At 34.4% G+C, this 18,088-nt stretch overlaps 2 protein-coding genes and 1 pseudogene across 3 annotated transcripts; all 3 read left to right on the top strand.

Moving 5' to 3' along the window:
* The first annotated feature begins 577 nt into the window (after nucleotides 1-577).
* On the top strand, nucleotides 578-12,772 carry LOC115997649. Of its 2 annotated transcripts, XR_004093770.1 has the most exons (6): nucleotides 578-764; nucleotides 1,201-2,325; nucleotides 2,438-2,486; nucleotides 11,509-11,616; nucleotides 12,322-12,502; nucleotides 12,594-12,772. XR_004093770.1 is itself a non-coding variant. In XM_031237244.1 (3 exons), the coding sequence occupies exons 2-3, from the start codon at nucleotides 1,202-1,204 to the stop codon at nucleotides 2,574-2,576; spliced, it is 1,263 nt and encodes a 420-aa protein (XP_031093104.1). In that variant the 5' UTR covers nucleotides 579-764; nucleotide 1,201; the 3' UTR covers nucleotides 2,577-2,717. The 2 variants fall into 2 exon arrangements, 1 of the variants encoding a protein (XP_031093104.1); XM_031237244.1 differs by lacking the exons at nucleotides 11,509-11,616; nucleotides 12,322-12,502; nucleotides 12,594-12,772 and having other exon boundaries at nucleotides 579-764; nucleotides 2,438-2,717.
* Nucleotides 3,596-6,116, top strand: LOC115997655 (annotated as a pseudogene).
* A 2,998-nt stretch (nucleotides 12,773-15,770) lies between the features above and the next one.
* On the top strand, nucleotides 15,771-18,040 carry LOC115997650. Its single transcript, XM_031237245.1, has 3 exons — nucleotides 15,771-15,952; nucleotides 16,387-17,511; nucleotides 17,624-18,040. Exons 2-3 carry the CDS (start codon nucleotides 16,388-16,390, stop codon nucleotides 17,760-17,762), a joined length of 1,263 nt encoding a protein of 420 aa, XP_031093105.1. The 5' UTR covers nucleotides 15,771-15,952; nucleotide 16,387; the 3' UTR covers nucleotides 17,763-18,040.
* Nucleotides 18,041-18,088: the final 48 nt, after the last annotated feature.

The following is an 18,088-nucleotide window of genomic DNA, read 5'->3' as shown; positions in this document are numbered from 1 at the left end:
GAAAATAAATATACTTAAGGTATAAAAGTATAATTGCACATATATTAGTGTAATTGATTAATAATAATTGTCTAATAATTATTATGGTAATTAAGCTAAACATTGGTCATATTACATAATATAATATAATTAAATTATTTTCCATTTTTCTCATATTTATTTTAGTAATAATATAATTACATATCGATATTTTATGATAATTGTAAACAAACAAGTCATATATTATTCAATTAATTGTGTAATACTTTTGCACTAATCTTATAATCAAATAAATGTATACGTTCAATATTAGAATTTTTTTTATAATTTCGTCTTTATTTTTAATATCTAAATATATAATAAAAATAAATTGCGCTATATACAACGGAAGTTGGACAATTATTTGCTCTAATTCAATCTAGGAAAACATCAGAAAACATAATCAATCCAACCAATTTCATTAATTGCGCTATATAATATTCGATGTTAATTACAATTTATGTAATTGTATATCGATCCAAATATTCTTAAAATATTATAACAAATTCATTCCTTGCAACGCACCGGCGAAAATACTAGTGCAATTAACCCAAAAAACCTAATACCCTTTACGACTTTACCCATTTCCCCTAAAATGCCTAAATCTTAAACTCTAATTTCCCCTTCCCAAATTACAATTGCAATTTGCAAACTCAGAAGAGTACCTCGAGACGAGAGATCAGAGTCGGTCGTCTCCTTCGCAACTCCTCCACTCCAGTAGTCCAGTCGGCAGTCTCCAGACTCCAGTACAGATAAATAAATTTATTTTCCTGCCTTTTAATTTCATTTATTTTGTTTAATTATTGATGATCTGATCTATGTTAAATACTTGGATTGCTCGAGTGTTAAAACTTTATTATGCATATATCGTATATACTGCCAGTGTATGTGTATCCAATATATATTAAATGCGGCGGGGGAAGGGTGTCCCGTCCACGAAAAATTTCCCGATGGCCCAATGTTAAGCTACGGTATTATAAATGAATTGAGGAATATAATGCACTGGCAGTTAGTGATGAAGACGAAATTCTTTTTGGTAGTGTGTCTTTACTGTGTTTAGAGTTGCCAATTTGGAGATCTGCTTCTTTTACAAATTCTACTGTGTTTATATGTGTTATTAGTTTTGATCTAATTATTTTTGTATAATTATGCATCTATGTGTTTTTTTCTCTTTTCTTCCAGGATGGCGGAAATCTCAGAATTCAAATATGCTTATTTCATTTCCGGAGTAGAAATAATTCGGATTAAAATCCCTATGACATCTAATAGTTTTAAACACGAAGTCGAGCTTGTGTTCTCTAATCCATCTCAACCTCTTCCAGGAGGTATGGGACTCTTTAGCCACAATCACATTGTATATATGGTTGGGGGCTACTTTTTCAAAAGGGAGGTGTGCGTGGACAGACCTAAGGTTGTGGATGTGGATGGACTTCAATATTTCGATCTTGTTTATATGTTTGATCCAACCAAGTTTGAAGAAATTCCGCTTGAAAATATTAAACCACTTCAGAACTTAAACTGTGATTGCATGATGTATCCTAACGTCATTCGAGCTGAGGATCGGATTTACCTGTTGTCACTGCCTGATTATTTTGGTCATAATTTTGACATGATCGGACACGCCTTCCATTTTCAATACTTTGATCCAAACAAGAATTTGTTTAAAACCCTGCCACCCCCACCCGTCCTACGTGATTATAATTTAATGAACATGGTTAGTCTTGATGCACGGTGTCATTTTTTCCTTAGAGGTTATATATATGTGTTTATTACAGACGCCAAGACTTGTTTTCAAACATTTAAGTTCAACACCATAAATTCAGATTCAGAATGGGAGGATTGCAAGTCCATGGTGGACAAATTTAAAGAGAAAAATATTCCTTTTCCCTTCTTACATGTTGGCGATATGGGGATTTCGAATGAATTGGTTGATAACACTTGGATTCTAGTCGCCCTTAATGGTGGTGCTCTGCCCATTGCATATAATGTTCACCTTAGTGACAAGGGTGATATTGATCCTATATCTCATAGGGTTCTGGCTGAACTTCATACTTCGGATGTTCATAAGTATGGCAGAGAAAATGATTGGAAACAATTAGCTGATATGGGAGGTGGTAGGTTTTGTGTGATGTGCTGTGCTTTAGATGAAGATTTTTTGATATACGGCTTCGAAATTGATTTTGAACTTGAATGGACCATTCAAAGTGATAAAACTAAAGTGAGTTCGTCATCTATTATTTTCAAAATGGAATTCAATCATAATTACCCCATCCCTTTGAAGGGTCAACTTACCGGTTTCTGTATAGCGTAAGTACACCCCACACCCCACATTCATTCTTCTCATTCATGCTTCTACTTGTGTGAAAAAGCTTATAATTCATTCTTTTGATGTTTTAATTGTTTGTATATTTATTTCTAGCTCTGCTCCTCCTCCTCTTGCATCTCCCGACAATGAAGACCAAGACAAGAATGATAGGAAGAGTAAGAGAAAAAGGGGGAGTAGATTGTTTGTATATTTATTTCCAGCTCTGCTCCTCCTCCTCCTCCGGCACCGCTGAGTATGTTTTCTTCTGTATTTGCTTAATATAGTAATCAGCAATGTTAATTTATTGGGAACAAAGGGTATGCTTCTTATTTCTTACTAAATGTGAAGTGTTCAAACATTGATAATTGTTTCATTCTTTCTTATCTGGCTTTAAGTTGTTCTTGATGGCTTATACATATGTACGTAATATGGTAAATTATAAAGGAAAACTAGGTTTAGCTACACAAAGTTTGCAATATATATGTAGTGCACATTAAGTAGTGTGTTTATACAAAATGTTTGAATGGAAAGAAGAGGATTACCTTGAAACTGCTTTCATGTTTCCTGGAATTCTTTTTGCTGTCTTCTTTATTTGTACTGAATGCTCTGATCTTGGGGGAGCTGTTCCATTTGGAACTATGTTTGATTTCGAAGGTATTTGAGCATCCTTAAATCTCCAGGCGAGCTGCTCCGATCTATCTCATGAGGTGCTTACAATTTAGCGATCCGATCTATCTCATGAGGTACTTACAATATAGCGAGGGAATTAATCATTGTGTTCTAGGTTGGAAATTCTGGGCTACACCCAAAAAAAAAAGGGGTTGAATTGATCTCGGCTGTAGGAACATCATTGTGTTTAGAGTTTTTGTAATTGTATTTGCTAAGCATTAAATTAAATACTCGTCGTAATATTTGTTATTGAACGGAAATCATCACCGAAATATATAAATCTACAATTATTATTTTAAAATGGAAATTTGTATGAAATATTGATTTAAAAATTGTTCATCACGACATATACAATACAAAAATATTATACAATATAATATTTATATATGACGTTTCTTAGAAATAATATAATTGTGAAAATATTCCATTCATAAGCCTCCAAAAACAGGTTTTATGCAATGACAAGTGATAATACGCCAATTTGGACATCTTCTAATGAAATGAAAGTTACTTATTAATTTCCCTCCTCCCACAAATCCTATAAATTAGATCCAACTTTTCAGAGTATTATAAAAAAAAAAAAAAAAAAGAAAATTAAATATAATGGGTTCCTTAACACCCCTCAAACTTCCTGTGATTGATTTCACTAAGGAAGACATGAAACCCGGCACAGATTCCTGGGTTTCAGCTCGTCGAGAATCTGTGTCGGCACTTGAAGAGTATGGGTGCTTTGTAGCATTGTACGATTAAGTGTCAGCAGAAGTTCATGAGAGGGTTTTCAAAGGTTTGGTGGAGCTGTTTGATCTTCCTACGAATGTTAAAGTTCAGAATAAGTCCACAAAACCCTTGTATGGTTACGTGGGACAAATCCCAATCGTCCCTCTTTATGAGAGCATGGGCATTGATCATGCAAACACTCTTCAAGGAATTCAGAGCTTCACAAAACTCATGTGGCCTCATGGGAATCATGATTTCAGGTATCATTTATTAGCTAATTCAATTCATCTTTTTTTTTTTTTTTTTTTTTTTTTTTTTTTTTTTTAATGACGAGGGAAATCCGCAATCATTACCCAAGAGTGTACTGTGTGCATGGTGTAAGTCCTGCCTTATGACCGTAGTCGACAAAGGATCAAAGGGTGGTAAACTAGTTTGGGTTGCCTATAGTTTACCAACTCATCAAATCAAGAAAGCCAATAGGTTGTACTCCTATCGGAAGTCGAATTTGTAACCTTGTGATTATCAAATCAATAGTCAAGCCAATAGGCCGCTCCAATGGGCTTTGTGACCTTAGCCGTCAAAAGACCAAGGAGGTAAACCGGTGTAGGTTACCCATAGTTGATTATATATCTTAAACCAAGAAGAGTAATAAGCTAATTCAATTCATTTTTTTTTCTTTTTGAGTGACGGGGCCGGGAAACCCGCAATCACTATTCGAGAGTATGCATGGTGTAAGTCCAGCCTTATGACCGTAGCCCAAAAGGACCAAAGGGTGGTAAACCAGTCTAGGTTGCTCGTAGCAACTCAAATCAAGAAAACTAATAGCCGCTTCTTCTACGAGAGTCGAACTTGTAAGGTTGTGGTAATTAACAGTCTGACCAAGAAAATCAATAGGCTGCTCCTTTTAGCCTTGTGACCCTAGTTGGCAAAAGACCAAGGAGGTAAATCAGTTAGGCCGGTTGTCTATAGCTGACTAGTTCAAATCACGAAGGCCAACTATTTTATTATTCCCATAGATTAGAGCCGAACTTATAATATTGTGGTTACCAAGTAAACAACCTGACCAATTTGACTGTGATTACATATATTAATTACTTTCTTTGAATTGTCAACTTGAATACCAACTAACCATTATATATATTGTTGTGTTTGTACAGTGAGGCAATGCTGGTGTACTCAAAAGTAGCAGCAGAGCTGGAAGAAATGGTGGTGAGGATGGTGTTTGAGAGCTATGGCGTAGAGAAGTATTATGAATCCCACGTTAAGTCTGCGTGTTATCTGGCAAGGGTTATGAAGTACAGAGAAGCCCAAGAGAATGAACCTAAATTAGGGTTTGTCTCCCACACAGACAAGAGTTTCATGTCCACAATTTATCAGAATTGCAATATTAATGGGTTGGAGATCAAGACTAAAAATGGTGATTGGTTTGGTGTTCAGCTCTCTCCTTCTTCCATTGTAGTCATGGCTGGTGATGCAATTATGGTATGCATGCATGTTCCTTATTTGTTTTATGATGAGTAAGTCATATGTGACACAGTCTTGATCGATCAATTGAGATGTATAATAATTTTTAGTTAAAATGTAATAATTTTTTATACTCATAAAAAATATTACATTTTAACTAAAAAAATAGGTGAGCAGATCAAGACTTATTCTTGTTTTATTTGGATTTATTTTTGGACACTTATCAAAATGATCTCATGAAATGGTGTATGAATTATGATCTACATAAATAGTCAGAAACATAGGATTTACAGTAAAAATTAAATTTTGACCAACTTCCTGACCACTTTAAAAATGTTAAAAAAATATTTGTTACTATTTTCAATCACCAATAGAAATTAAAGTGGCCAGTAGGACCAATGGCTATCAACAATGGTGAAAAAAAGCTGAATACTTTTCTAAATTTCTGTCTACTTTTTAGATAGTTGGAAAAGATAGTAAAAAATTTGACCATTTTTTTAAAAAATAAATCTCCTCAGTCAAGTCTCGAGGGTAAGAATGGATGAAAGGGCCCTCCCGATTGGAATGCAATCTTTTAGAATATATACCGTGTTTTTTTAAAAAATATTTTTATTGTTTCTTTAAATATTATTTGTTTTTTTAGAATATAATATAATTTATATAAAAATAATAGAAAAGTGAAATGTATTTGGAGCAGGCATGGAGCAACAACAGAATAAAGTCTCCCCATCACAGAGTGATGATGGAAGGGAAAGGTCCAAGATACTCTATTGCTCAGTTCTCCTTCATGGAAAAAACCATGATTCAAACTCCCACTGAACTGGTTGATGATGATCATCCCTAGCAGTTTAAGCCGTTTGATCACCTCCATTATCTCGACTTTTTTAGCAAAGAGGAGAATCGCAAACTCCCCTGAGCTCTCAAGACTTATTGCGGTGTTTAACCTGCTGCACTATAGTTATTCTCGACAATAAAAATCTTGTCTTATCTATAAATATGTCTATTTCAAAGTATTGAAGCATTTTGCATGTGTAGTTGAAATTTCTTTGATAAGTTAGACTTATAATTAGGTTTCACTTGTGGTTGTGGAACCAAATTAAAATCGAGCCTATTTAAAAATGTGTATCCTGTCTTTTGTAATCTTATATGTGTATATGTAATGTTCCTTCTTAATTGTATGCCCCATATAATGGAATCAAATGTTATTTGCCAATACTCAACATTCGATCATTTAAACAATATACTTTCTTATATAGCAATCTCAGACACTAATCTATGTTCAGGTGAGAACCTACCTTATTGTGTGAACCTGAGAACCAGTGCACACTCTTGATGTTGCATCATCCAATGATCAGAACATAGTGCACGGAAAACGTAAACTCAGGACGCAGTGCACAATGTGTGTGCATTGTGTTATAAATGTCATGCACCGTTCACTAATCTAGATAAAGGACACATATTTGTTCTTAGATAACATAATATAGGTTCTCATATGAACCTATATATATATATATATATATATATATGAAAGTTGTTTCTACGCTTGGTACAAATTAAAGAATCTGATCTAACCTGGTGTTGCTCCACTTTCTTGTATATATATGTGCTAGCCTGGCACTATGTTTCTATGTATGTTGACCAAGCTTGCATTTGTTTGACATATGTTTGAAGTAGGGCTATTTTGTCTGTCTCATTTTCCGAATGGAATGGACTTCTCATTTCATTAATTAGTTCTACCTCATCCAGGCTAGTGGACTTGGCCCATATACACTAACCAGTCTAACAGTGAAGTAAATGTTTTAAAAAAAATACAATAGTCGGAAAAGAAAAATTAGAATCAATTATCAATTATGTTTAATAAATACAAAGTAGTTTATGACTAACCAGTTTGGTTGGTGTGAGTGGCCGTGCACTCTCATCATTTAAGAGAAGTTGGGAGTTTGAACCTCCTCTTGTATAGAAAAGTCAATCTGACCAGCACTTTGCTCCTTAATTGGACAGACCTAGTTGGTGAACTTGCTCAGGACACCTTGTCCTCGTGGTCCGACAAAAATTACTACAGGTAATGTTGCAAAAATCCTGCTTAGGCACCGATTAATCAGCGGCTGGGCGACTAGGCGGCCGACTAGGCCGCTTAGGCGCTGATCGCCTAGGCCTCCTAAGCACCGACTAGGTCGCCTAGTCGACCAATTAGCTATTGTTTTCTTCTTTTTTTTTTTTAAATGGGTACGTTATTTCACTAAAAAAAGACATCGTTTTGAGCGAAATAACCCTAAATTGTTCAAACTCTAGATATTTTTTAGGTTAATATTTAATATTAACTATTAAAATATTAAATAGTTTATAATTATATCAAGTCTTAAAAATTAATTTTTTTAAAAAATAAAAAAATATATATTGAGCATGTGTCATTTTCATTTTCTTTTTTTTGATGGGTTGGAACAATAATTGTAATGAGGCAGCCAATAAAAAGAATAGAATATTGTACAACATATACATAAGCTAGGCCGCCATGAGCAATAAAAAACTCCAAAAAAATTATGAGCAAACATGGTTGGCCATAGCAACTGGCAACAGGTAGATAGATGTATGAATTGAAAGGGGATGTGCCCTACGCCCAAAAAAAACATCATGACTTCCAGTAACCTTGCAACCTCAATCATCACAAAAACCATTCGACCAACCAACAACGTAACCATATCAAATAACTCAATTGTATGTGCTGTTCCATCCTCCAGCCTCCATCAATTCCCAACATTATTAAACTACTCCTATATGTCAACTGCATATATGCTTCTCCATCATATACATACATATATCCTTACTCTCAAAACACTTATTAGCTTCCTTCCATCTGCTGCTCTTAGGATGGAATGAATTCCTAACATTAATCAATCCAAACTTGCGGCGGCGCATCAGATCAGATCAGTGGTTATTACTTATTATGCATATATCAAGTCTTGTACCTAGTTTCCAAGGTGGGCCTACACCCTGACCTAGTCATTAGTCTCATTTGTGAGACGAATCGGATCGAGATGAAAATGCAATATTTATGTTGGAAAATGTAATACTAATCATGAAAGAATTATTTATTACTTATAATGGAAAGTATAATACTGTCGAGGAAAAATGTAATAGTTTTAGATCAAAATGTAATATTTGAGGGTTGAACAGTTACTTATTATGAGGCAAAACAGTGCAAAGACTCTTTGGAATGGTTAGGCAGGGTGGGTTGGAGCCCGATGCTTTTATGTTTAAGGTTCTCATCCATGCTTATTGCAAGTGTGAGAGGGCTTCTCTTGCACTTAGAATTTTCGAGGATATGTGGAGTTGTGGGCAATTGCCTGATGTCACAACCAAAGACTTGCTTGTCAAGAGTCTCTGGAAAGAAGGCAAGCTCAGAGAGGAGCTAAACGATGCTCTTCCACTTGCTTTACCTGGGCATATGTTCACCATGAACTCTTCAGACGTCAGAAGAGTCTATGAGATATACTCTAATAGTTTTGCGACAATGAATACTTTGGATATATATATGGATCAAGTATAAGGAGCTAAACACTTTATTTCACCCTCTTTTATGCATGAGGTAGAGCAAATATGCTTACCTATGGAGCACTGCTTTGAGATGATTCATGCTCAATCAAGCTAACACATAGTCAAAAGACGAAGGTAAATCAATTGAAACCTTTCTACTACTTTCAATATTTTGAATGTGGGGAATTGTTGATTGGAGACTAGATAGTTATATTAAGCAAGTAGTAAATTGTATGAATAAAAAATTTGAATAAAAATTAAATTTTTTTGAGTACTACAAACTCTGTGAAGCTTGAACCCATGATTTTTCATTTGGAAGAACCGCTTCATGTCACTAAAGGTCTTTGGTAAATAAAAATTAAATTAATATCATTAGTTGTTTCATTTAATTTTTTAAATAATTTTTTCTATAAGAATGTTATATTTCGGGAATAGCAATTAAACCATCGAAGAACTGAAGAAGAAAATAGAGGAGAGAGAATTAGGGTTTTAAATTTTGACTTCAAAGGGTCAAATGCTTACATATAGTTTAAGAAAAAATGTATAAATACACATGACATCTCAATCAACGCTTTTTCCAGTTTCATAAACGAATTTGGAGCTTATTCAAGTTTGATGGCTTAATTGATATTTACCAAATAGTTTAATGACATATTTGTACATTTTTTCAAAAAAAAAAACATTATAAATTATTATTTTTTGAACACTTTTAATTTTAATTTTTTGAAAACAACACTTTTATTTTTTCTTATGACGTTTTCTATTTTAGTAAGGAAATTTTTATCTTTTCGTATTCTTATTTTGTTATTTTTTCAGTTTTAACTGGTATAATTAGTTTAGAACTCTAGGTAACTTCTGATTTTTAATAATCATATTTTTCAATACTAAACAATAACAATCTATTTATTTTGTGGAAAATATTTAAGAAATGAAATTAAAATTCTATAGAAAATAAATTATTAAAATATTTATTCTATTTTAGTTGGTATAAAAGAAATTACTGAAAATACTGTAAACCCAGAGACGGGAGAGTCGATCGTCTCCTTCGGAACTCCTCGACGACGGCGTGACGCAGCGACGGCACTCCACTCCAGTAGTCCAGTCGGCAGTCTACAGAGCTCCAAGTCGTCGGCCAGCATAGCCATGCCAGTCAGGTAAATAAATTTATTTTCATGCATTTTAATTTAATTTATTTTGTTTAATTATTGATGATCTATGTTAAATACTTGGATTGCTCTAGTGTTGAAACTTTATTATGCATATATGCATAAATCCAATATATATTAAATTATTTGGGGATGCGGTGGGGAGGGGTGTGTGAGATCCATGGGGGATGGGGCGATCCATGGCTCCATATTAAGCTACGGTATAATGCACTGGCAGTTAGTGATGAAGACGAAATTCTTTTTGGTAGTGTGTCTTTACTGTGTTTAGAGTTGCCAATTTGGAGGTGCTTCTTTTACAAGTTCTACTGTGTTTATATGTGTTATTAGTTTTGATCTAATTATTTTTGTATAATTATGCATCTATGTGTTTTTTTGGCGGAAATCTCATAATTCAAATATGCTTATTTCATTTCCGGAGCAGAAATAATTCGGATTAAAATCCCTTTGACATCTAATAGTTTTAAACCCGAAGCCGAGCTTGTGTTCTCTAATCCATCTCAACCTCTTCCATTAGAAATGGGACTCTTTAGCCACAATCACATTGTAAATATGGTTGGGGGCTACCATGGCCGTAGGGCTGTGGGCGTGGACAGCCCTAAGGTTGTGGAGGCGGATGGACTTCAATATTTCGATCGTGTTTATATGTTTGATCCAACCAAGTTCGACGAAATTCCGCTTGAAAACATTAAATCACTTCAGAACTTAAACTTAAACTGTGAACGCATGGTGTATCCTAACGTCATTCGAGCTGAGGATCGGATTTACCTGTTGTCACTGCGTGATTTTTTTGTGATCATTTTGACATGATCGGACCCGCCTTCCATTTTCAATACTTTGATCCAAACAAGAATTTGTTTAAAACCCTGCCACCCCCACCCGTCCTACGTGATTATAAAATGGACATTGTTCGTCTTGGCGCAGATTGTCATTTTTTCCTTATAGGTTATATATATGTGTTTATTACAGACGTCGAGACTTGTTTTCAAACATTTAAGTTCAACACCATAAATTCAGAATGGGAGGATTGCAAGTCCATGGTGGACAAATTTAAAGAGAAAAATATTCCTTTTCCCTTCTTACATGTTGGCGATATGGGGATTTCGAATGAATTAACTGATAACACTTGGATTCTAGTCGCCCTTAATGGTGATGCTCTGCCCATTGCATATAATGTTCACCTTAGTGACAAGGGTGATATTGATCCTATATCTCATAGGGTTCTAGCTGAACTTTATACTTCGGATGTTGATATGTATGGCTTAGAAAATGATTGGAAACAATTAGCTGATATGGGAGGTGGAAGGTTTTGTGTGATGTGCTGTGCTTTAGATGAAGTTTTTTTGATATACGGCTTCAAAATTGATTTTGATCTTGAATGGACCATTCAAAGGAATAAAACTAAAGTGAGTTCGTCATGTATTATTTTCAAAATGGAATTCAATCATAATTACCCCATCCCTTTGAAGCGTTCACTTACCGGTTTCTGTATAGCGTAAGTACACACCACACCCCACATTCATTCTTCTCATTCATGCTTCTACTTGTGTGAAAAAGCTTATAATTTATTCTTTTGATGTCTTAATTGTTTGTATATTTATTGCCAGCTCTGCTTCGCCTCCTCTTGCATCTCCCGACAATGAAGACCAAGACAAGAATGATAGGAAGAGTAAGAGAAAAAGGGGGAGTAGATTGTTTGTATATTTATTTCCATCTCTGCTCCTCCTCCTCCTCCGGCGTCGCTAAGTAAGTTTTCTTCTTCTTGTTCTTCTTCCGCTTGTCAACTTTGCCAATTCTCTTTAATGCAACTTGGAAAAAATTTAAAATTTTCATTTGTATGTTGTATTTGCTTAATAAAGTAATCAGCAGTGTTAATTTATTGGGAACAAAGGGTATGCTTTTTATTTCTTACTTAATGTTAAGTGTTCAAACATTGATAAATGTGTTTCATTCTTTCTTATCTGGCTTTAAGTTGTTCTTGATGGCTTATACATTATACGTATACATATGTACGTAATGTGGTAAATTATAAAGGAAAACTAGGTTTAGCTACACAAAGTTTGCAATATATATATCTATGTAGTGCACATCAAGTAGTGTGTTTATAGAAAATGTTTGAATGGAAAGAAGAGGATGACCTTGAAAACTGCTTTCATGTTTCCTGGAATTCTTTCTAGTTTAAGAGACTCTGTTGCTACCTTCTCAACCTACTGAAGCACAACGAGTCAACAATTGCCTCCACTGAGGCTCGGACCCACTCCCATCATCCATGTGGGAGTGTTAATCGGGACACCGAATGCCACTTGACCACAAGGTCTTTGTCACTAGATGGCTGTCTTGTAAGAAGAGAATTGAAGGAAAAAATCTGGATTTCTGACCACCTCAAGGAAGATTCTTCATAATCTCATTATCACTTACCCTTTTTTTTTTCTTTTTTTTTTTTTTCAAAAGAAGGTGATTTTATTAAATAAGCCAGGTGAAAGTGAAGCCCCTAAAATCGTACATGAGTGGAAGTTTAGCACCGACAGGTAAAGAAAAAAAGGAGCCAAAAATAAATGGTGAGCTACTGCAAAGGCCTTCCGAAGCAAGAGCGTCTGCAACCTGGTTAGCCTCTCGGTAGATATGCGTTAAGGTGTGACAAATATTTAATGTTGTGTTGACTTCTTCGTATGGTGTTGTTATATGTTAATAGTAAACTTCCCCGCTTCTTCTGGGTCAGGAAGGCACGGGAGCTGGTTCAGGGGAATCATTACTTTAGAAAATTGAACTCGGATTCTCTCGAAATTCTTTCCACCAAAAGGGCTCACTTGCCACTCGAGTTACCCGATTGGATTATATAATTTGTTAACTGATTAAAAAAATGTCAATCTTAATATGACAAGGTCTTTTTTGGCCATTTACATAATATTCTTCCTTCTATAAAATGTTTTAGTTGATCCTGTTTATTGTCAGCTGCAACAATCCGTCAAAGCATTTTTTAAGAAAAAGAAGACTATGCAAATACAATCGTTATACCCTGCACCACGATGCACATAGCAATGTGCACCACGAACGTAAAACGACGTCGTTTCGGTGTTAGTGAACGCAGATGCGAATGACTCAGGGAATTCATTATCTATAATACACATAATCATTATCTATAATACACAGAACGTTTGCCTAGAATACACAGAATGTTTGCCCAGAATACACAGAATATTGACACAAAATACACAGATGTTAGTGGACGCGGACGCGAATGACTCTAGGGAATTCATTATCTATAATACACATAATCATTATATAAAATACACAGAAAGTTTGCCTATAATACACAGAATGTTTGTCCAGAATACACAGAATATTGACACAAAATACACAGATCTCATCCTCCTAACATTCGAATGCACAAACACATCACAACATGTGTTAATAACATGAATACACAGAATATTTACACAAAATACACATAACTTATCATCCTAAACATTCGAATGCACAAACACATCACAACATGTGTTACTAACATGAAATCACAATATGTGTTACTAACATGAATACACATAACGGTTGTCTAGAATACACAGAACGGTTGCCTAGAATACACAGAATGATTGCCTGGAATATACAGAATATTAACATAAATACAGAGACTGGCCGAAACGGGAAACGTGATTTCCAAAATAAATGGACGATTAGTTTACAATGCTCAAAACGACGTCGTTTAGGTACGTGGTGCACATTGCTATGTGCACCGGGGAGCAATGTGCACTGGGGTGCACAGTATAATTCGCCATGCAAATAACTTACCTAAGAAATTATATCAAATAGGGGCCCACACCTTTTAAAAAATAAATAAAACAAAAAAGAATTAACAATTTTCGTCAAATGAAATTAAAAATGACATTTCTCATTTATTTAATATTACCATTAACATACATCATTCTTTTTGTCAATTTCACATTTAAAAATAAATCTTTAATTAGTAAAATAAAATAAGAAATAAAGACTTTAAAAAAAAAAAAACTACAATCAAACCTATATGTTTAACATAATTATATCAATATCTTTAATGGGGATGTGACTCGAACATGTGACTTTTCGTTTGAAACAATAACAATAATGTTATGAAATCACAAGATATTTAAGCCATGTTTGGTAAAATAATTAGCCTATCAGCTAATTTTGACTTATTTGATCACTATTAGTTATTTGACTTGGTTAAAAAATCAATATAAGGATTTGGTTAATTAACTTTTTGTAACTCCAAAATGCTAAAAATTTAAGAAAACTAATAAAAGCAATTTTTTTAATTAGCTTTTTGAGAAAAGAAATTATACCAAACATATATCAGCTAACAACTAATTTACCAAATACTTTTCTACAATCCGCTAATGTTATCAACTAGTTATATTCTATAACTCAATTAGCTAACAACTATCAACTAACAACTATTTACAAAACATGACCTTAGCATAAAGAGTTGGTTGTTAGAGTGTATCCAAAGAAACGAATTGTTTTGGTTGTTGGGCTTAGAATAATTGATAGGCTTAGATAATAAAGTCATTTGGGCTCAGTGGTGGTCATTAGGTATAAAATCTACGTATTGAGCTTAGGATATTTTGGGTGATGAAATAATAATAATAATTTTTTTGATAATAAAAACTTAATGTATTAAATCGGTAGAAAGACAATCAACAAGAAAGAGGGGAGGGCTATCAAACCATTCCCCGCAACCTGACTCAGAAACAGCTTCCCTAGCAACAGTGTGGGCAGCACGGTTCGCAGATCGCTTAACAAAATAGAAATTAACATCATTTATCATTGATGCAATTTCTTTAACATCGTCAATAACAAAGCCAAAAATAGAAATAAAGGACTCAGAACATAAAGCATTATAAACCAACTGGGAATCGCAAATTATATCGTGGACCGTGGTCCACAATGCATTGTGGACCGCGGATCAAAACGACGGTCGTTTTGATTAATGAAAATAGACGGGTGAATTCGCCCCACTCACTTTCAGTTCATATACATTGCAGTTACATTTCAACACAACTGCAGTTACATTTCAACACAACTACAGTTACATTTTGATATAACTACAGTTCATTCGATAATATAAAAACACAAATGTGAAACTGTTATTCAGTATCAGTTCATATACACTGCAGTTACATTTCAACACAATTACAGTTACATTTCGATATAACTACAGTTCCATTCGATAATATAAAACACAAATGTGAAACTGTTATTTAGTATCAGTTCATATACACTGCAGTTACATTTCAATGCAACTACAGTTACATTTCGATATAACTACAGTTTCATTCGATAATATCAAAACAAATGTAAGTCAGTATCTTTTGAGATGAACTGTAATGTCAATTACGGGGGCTCCGTCTCCCACTTACTGAAACGACGTCGTTTTGGGACCACGGTCCACAATGCATTGTGGACCGCGATCCACGATATAAGAACTGACTGGGAATCGATTTCGACATCAACATTACCCATGCTCGTATCCTTCAGCCAACTAAGAGCCTCACGTATGCAAACTACTTCAGCCTCTCTAACAGTGTACTGACCCATAAATCGAATTCCTTTTGCAGCCAAAAAGTGACCCTCATATTTATAGAAATATTCATTAGGATTTGGAAAAAGAATTTTGGCTTTTGAAAATCAGGCTTAGTATTTAAATGGTATGGGCTTAGGAATTTAATAGTTATAAAATGAGTTTTGAAGGCTATTCTTAAATAGATTTTGGATAGTAAAATTTTGATCCATAAAATAAATTTTTTTAGATTTCATAGCAAAATATTTGTCTTGAAACTATTCTCGTCAAAATATTTATGGTAAAAAATAATTTTATTTTGAGAATATTTTTTAACAAATGTAATTAACCCAAAAAACCTAATACCCTTTACGACTTTACCCATTTCCCCTAAAATGCCTAAATCTTAAACTCTAATTTCCCCTTCCCAAATTACAATTGCAATTTGCAAACTCAGAAGAGTACCTCGAGACGAGAGATCAGAGTCGGTCGTCTCCTTCGCAACTCCTCCACTCCAGTAGTCCAGTCGGCAGTCTCCAGACTCCAGTACAGATAAATAAATTTATTTTCCTGCCTTTTAATTTCATTTATTTTGTTTAATTATTGATGATCTGATCTATGTTAAATACTTGGATTGCTCGAGTGTTAAAACTTTATTATGCATATATCGTATATACTGCCAGTGTATGTGTATCCAATATATATTAAATGCGGCGGGGGAAGGGTGTCCCGTCCACGAAAATTTTCCCGATGGCCCAATATTAAGCTACGGTATTATAAATGAATTGAGGAATATAATGCACTGGCAGTTAGTGATGAAGACGAAATTCTTTTTGGTAGTGTGTCTTTACTGTGTTTAGAGTTGCCAATTTGGAGGTGCTTCTTTTACAAGTTCTACTGTGTTTATATGTGTTATTAGTTTTGATCTAATTATTTTTGTATAATTATGCATCTATGTGTTTTTTTTTCTTTTCTTCCAGGATGACGGAAATCTCAGAATTCAAATATGCTTATTTCATTTCCGGAGTAGAAATAATTCGGATTAAAATCCCTATGACATCTAATAGTTTTAAACACGAAGTCGAGCTTGTGTTCTCTAATCCATCTCAACCTCTTCCAAGAGGTATGGGACTCTTTAGCCACAATCACATTGTATATATGGTTGGGGGCTACTTTTTCAAAAGGGAGGTGTGCGTGGACAGACCTAAGGTTGTGGATGTGGATGGACTTCAATATTTCGATCTTGTTTATATGTTTGATCCAACCAAGTTTGAAGAAATTCCGCTTGAAAATATTAAACCACTTCAGAACTTAAACTGTGATTGCATGATGTATCCTAACGTCATTCGAGCTGAGGATCGGATTTACCTGTTGTCACTGCCTGATTATTTTGGTCAAAATTTTGACATGATCGGACACGCCTTCCATTTTCAATACTTTGATCCAAACAAGAATTTGTTTAAAACCCTGCCACCCCCACCCGTCCTACGTGATTATAATTTAATGAACATGGTTAGTCTTGATGCACGGTGTCATTTTTTCCTTAGAGGTTATATATATGTGTTTATTACAGACGCCAAGACTTGTTTTCAAACATTTAAGTTCAACACCATAAATTCAGATTCAGAATGGGAGGATTGCAAGTCCATGGTGGACAAATTTAAAGAGAAAAATATTCCTTTTCCCTTCTTACATGTTGGCGATATGGGGATTTCGAATGAATTGGTTGATAACACTTGGATTCTAGTCGCCCTTAATGGTGGTGCTCTGCCCATTGCATATAATGTTCACCTTAGTGACAAGGGTGATATTGATCCTATATCTCATAGGGTTCTGGCTGAACTTCATACTTCGGATGTTCATAAGTATGGCAGAGAAAATGATTGGAAACAATTAGCTGATATGGGAGGTGGTAGGTTTTGTGTGATGTGCTGTGCTTTAGATGAAGATTTTTTGATATACGGCTTCGAAATTGATTTTGAACTTGAATGGACCATTCAAAGTGATAAAACTAAAGTGAGTTCGTCATCTATTATTTTCAAAATGGAATTCAATCATAATTACCCCATCCCTTTGAAGGGTCAACTTACCGGTTTCTGTATAGCGTAAGTACACCCCACACCCCACATTCATTCTTCTCATTCATGCTTCTACTTGTGTGAAAAAGCTTATAATTCATTCTTTTGATGTTTTAATTGTTTGTATATTTATTTCTAGCTCTGCTCCTCCTCCTCTTGCATCTCCCGACAATGAAGACCAAGACAAGAATGATAGGAAGAGTAAGAGAAAAAGGGGAAGTAGATTGTTTGTATATTTATTTCCAGCTCTGCTCCTCCTTCTCCTCCGGCGCCGCTGAGTATGTTTTCTTCTGTATTTGCTTAATATAGTAATCAGCAATGTTAATTTATTGGGAACAAAGGGTATGCTTCTTATTTCTTATTGAATGTGAAGTGTTCAAACATTGATAATTGTGTTTCATTCTTTCTTATCTGGCTTTAAGTTGTTCTTGATGGCTTATACATATGTACGTAATGTGGTAAATTATAAAGAAAAACTAGGTTTAGCTCTTCAAGTTTGCAATATATATGTAGTGCACATCAAGTAGTGTGTTTATACAAAATGTTTGAATGGAAAGAAGAGGATTACCTTGAAAACTGCTTTCATGTTTCCTGGAATTCTTTT

The sequence above is a fragment of the Ipomoea triloba genome, chromosome 11, assembly GCF_003576645.1.
Source record: "Ipomoea triloba cultivar NCNSP0323 chromosome 11, ASM357664v1".
Lineage (NCBI taxonomy): Eukaryota > Viridiplantae > Streptophyta > Magnoliopsida > Solanales > Convolvulaceae > Ipomoea > Ipomoea triloba.
The sequence above is the reverse complement of the archived record's forward strand: the minus strand, read 5'-3'. Positions and strand labels throughout refer to the sequence as shown.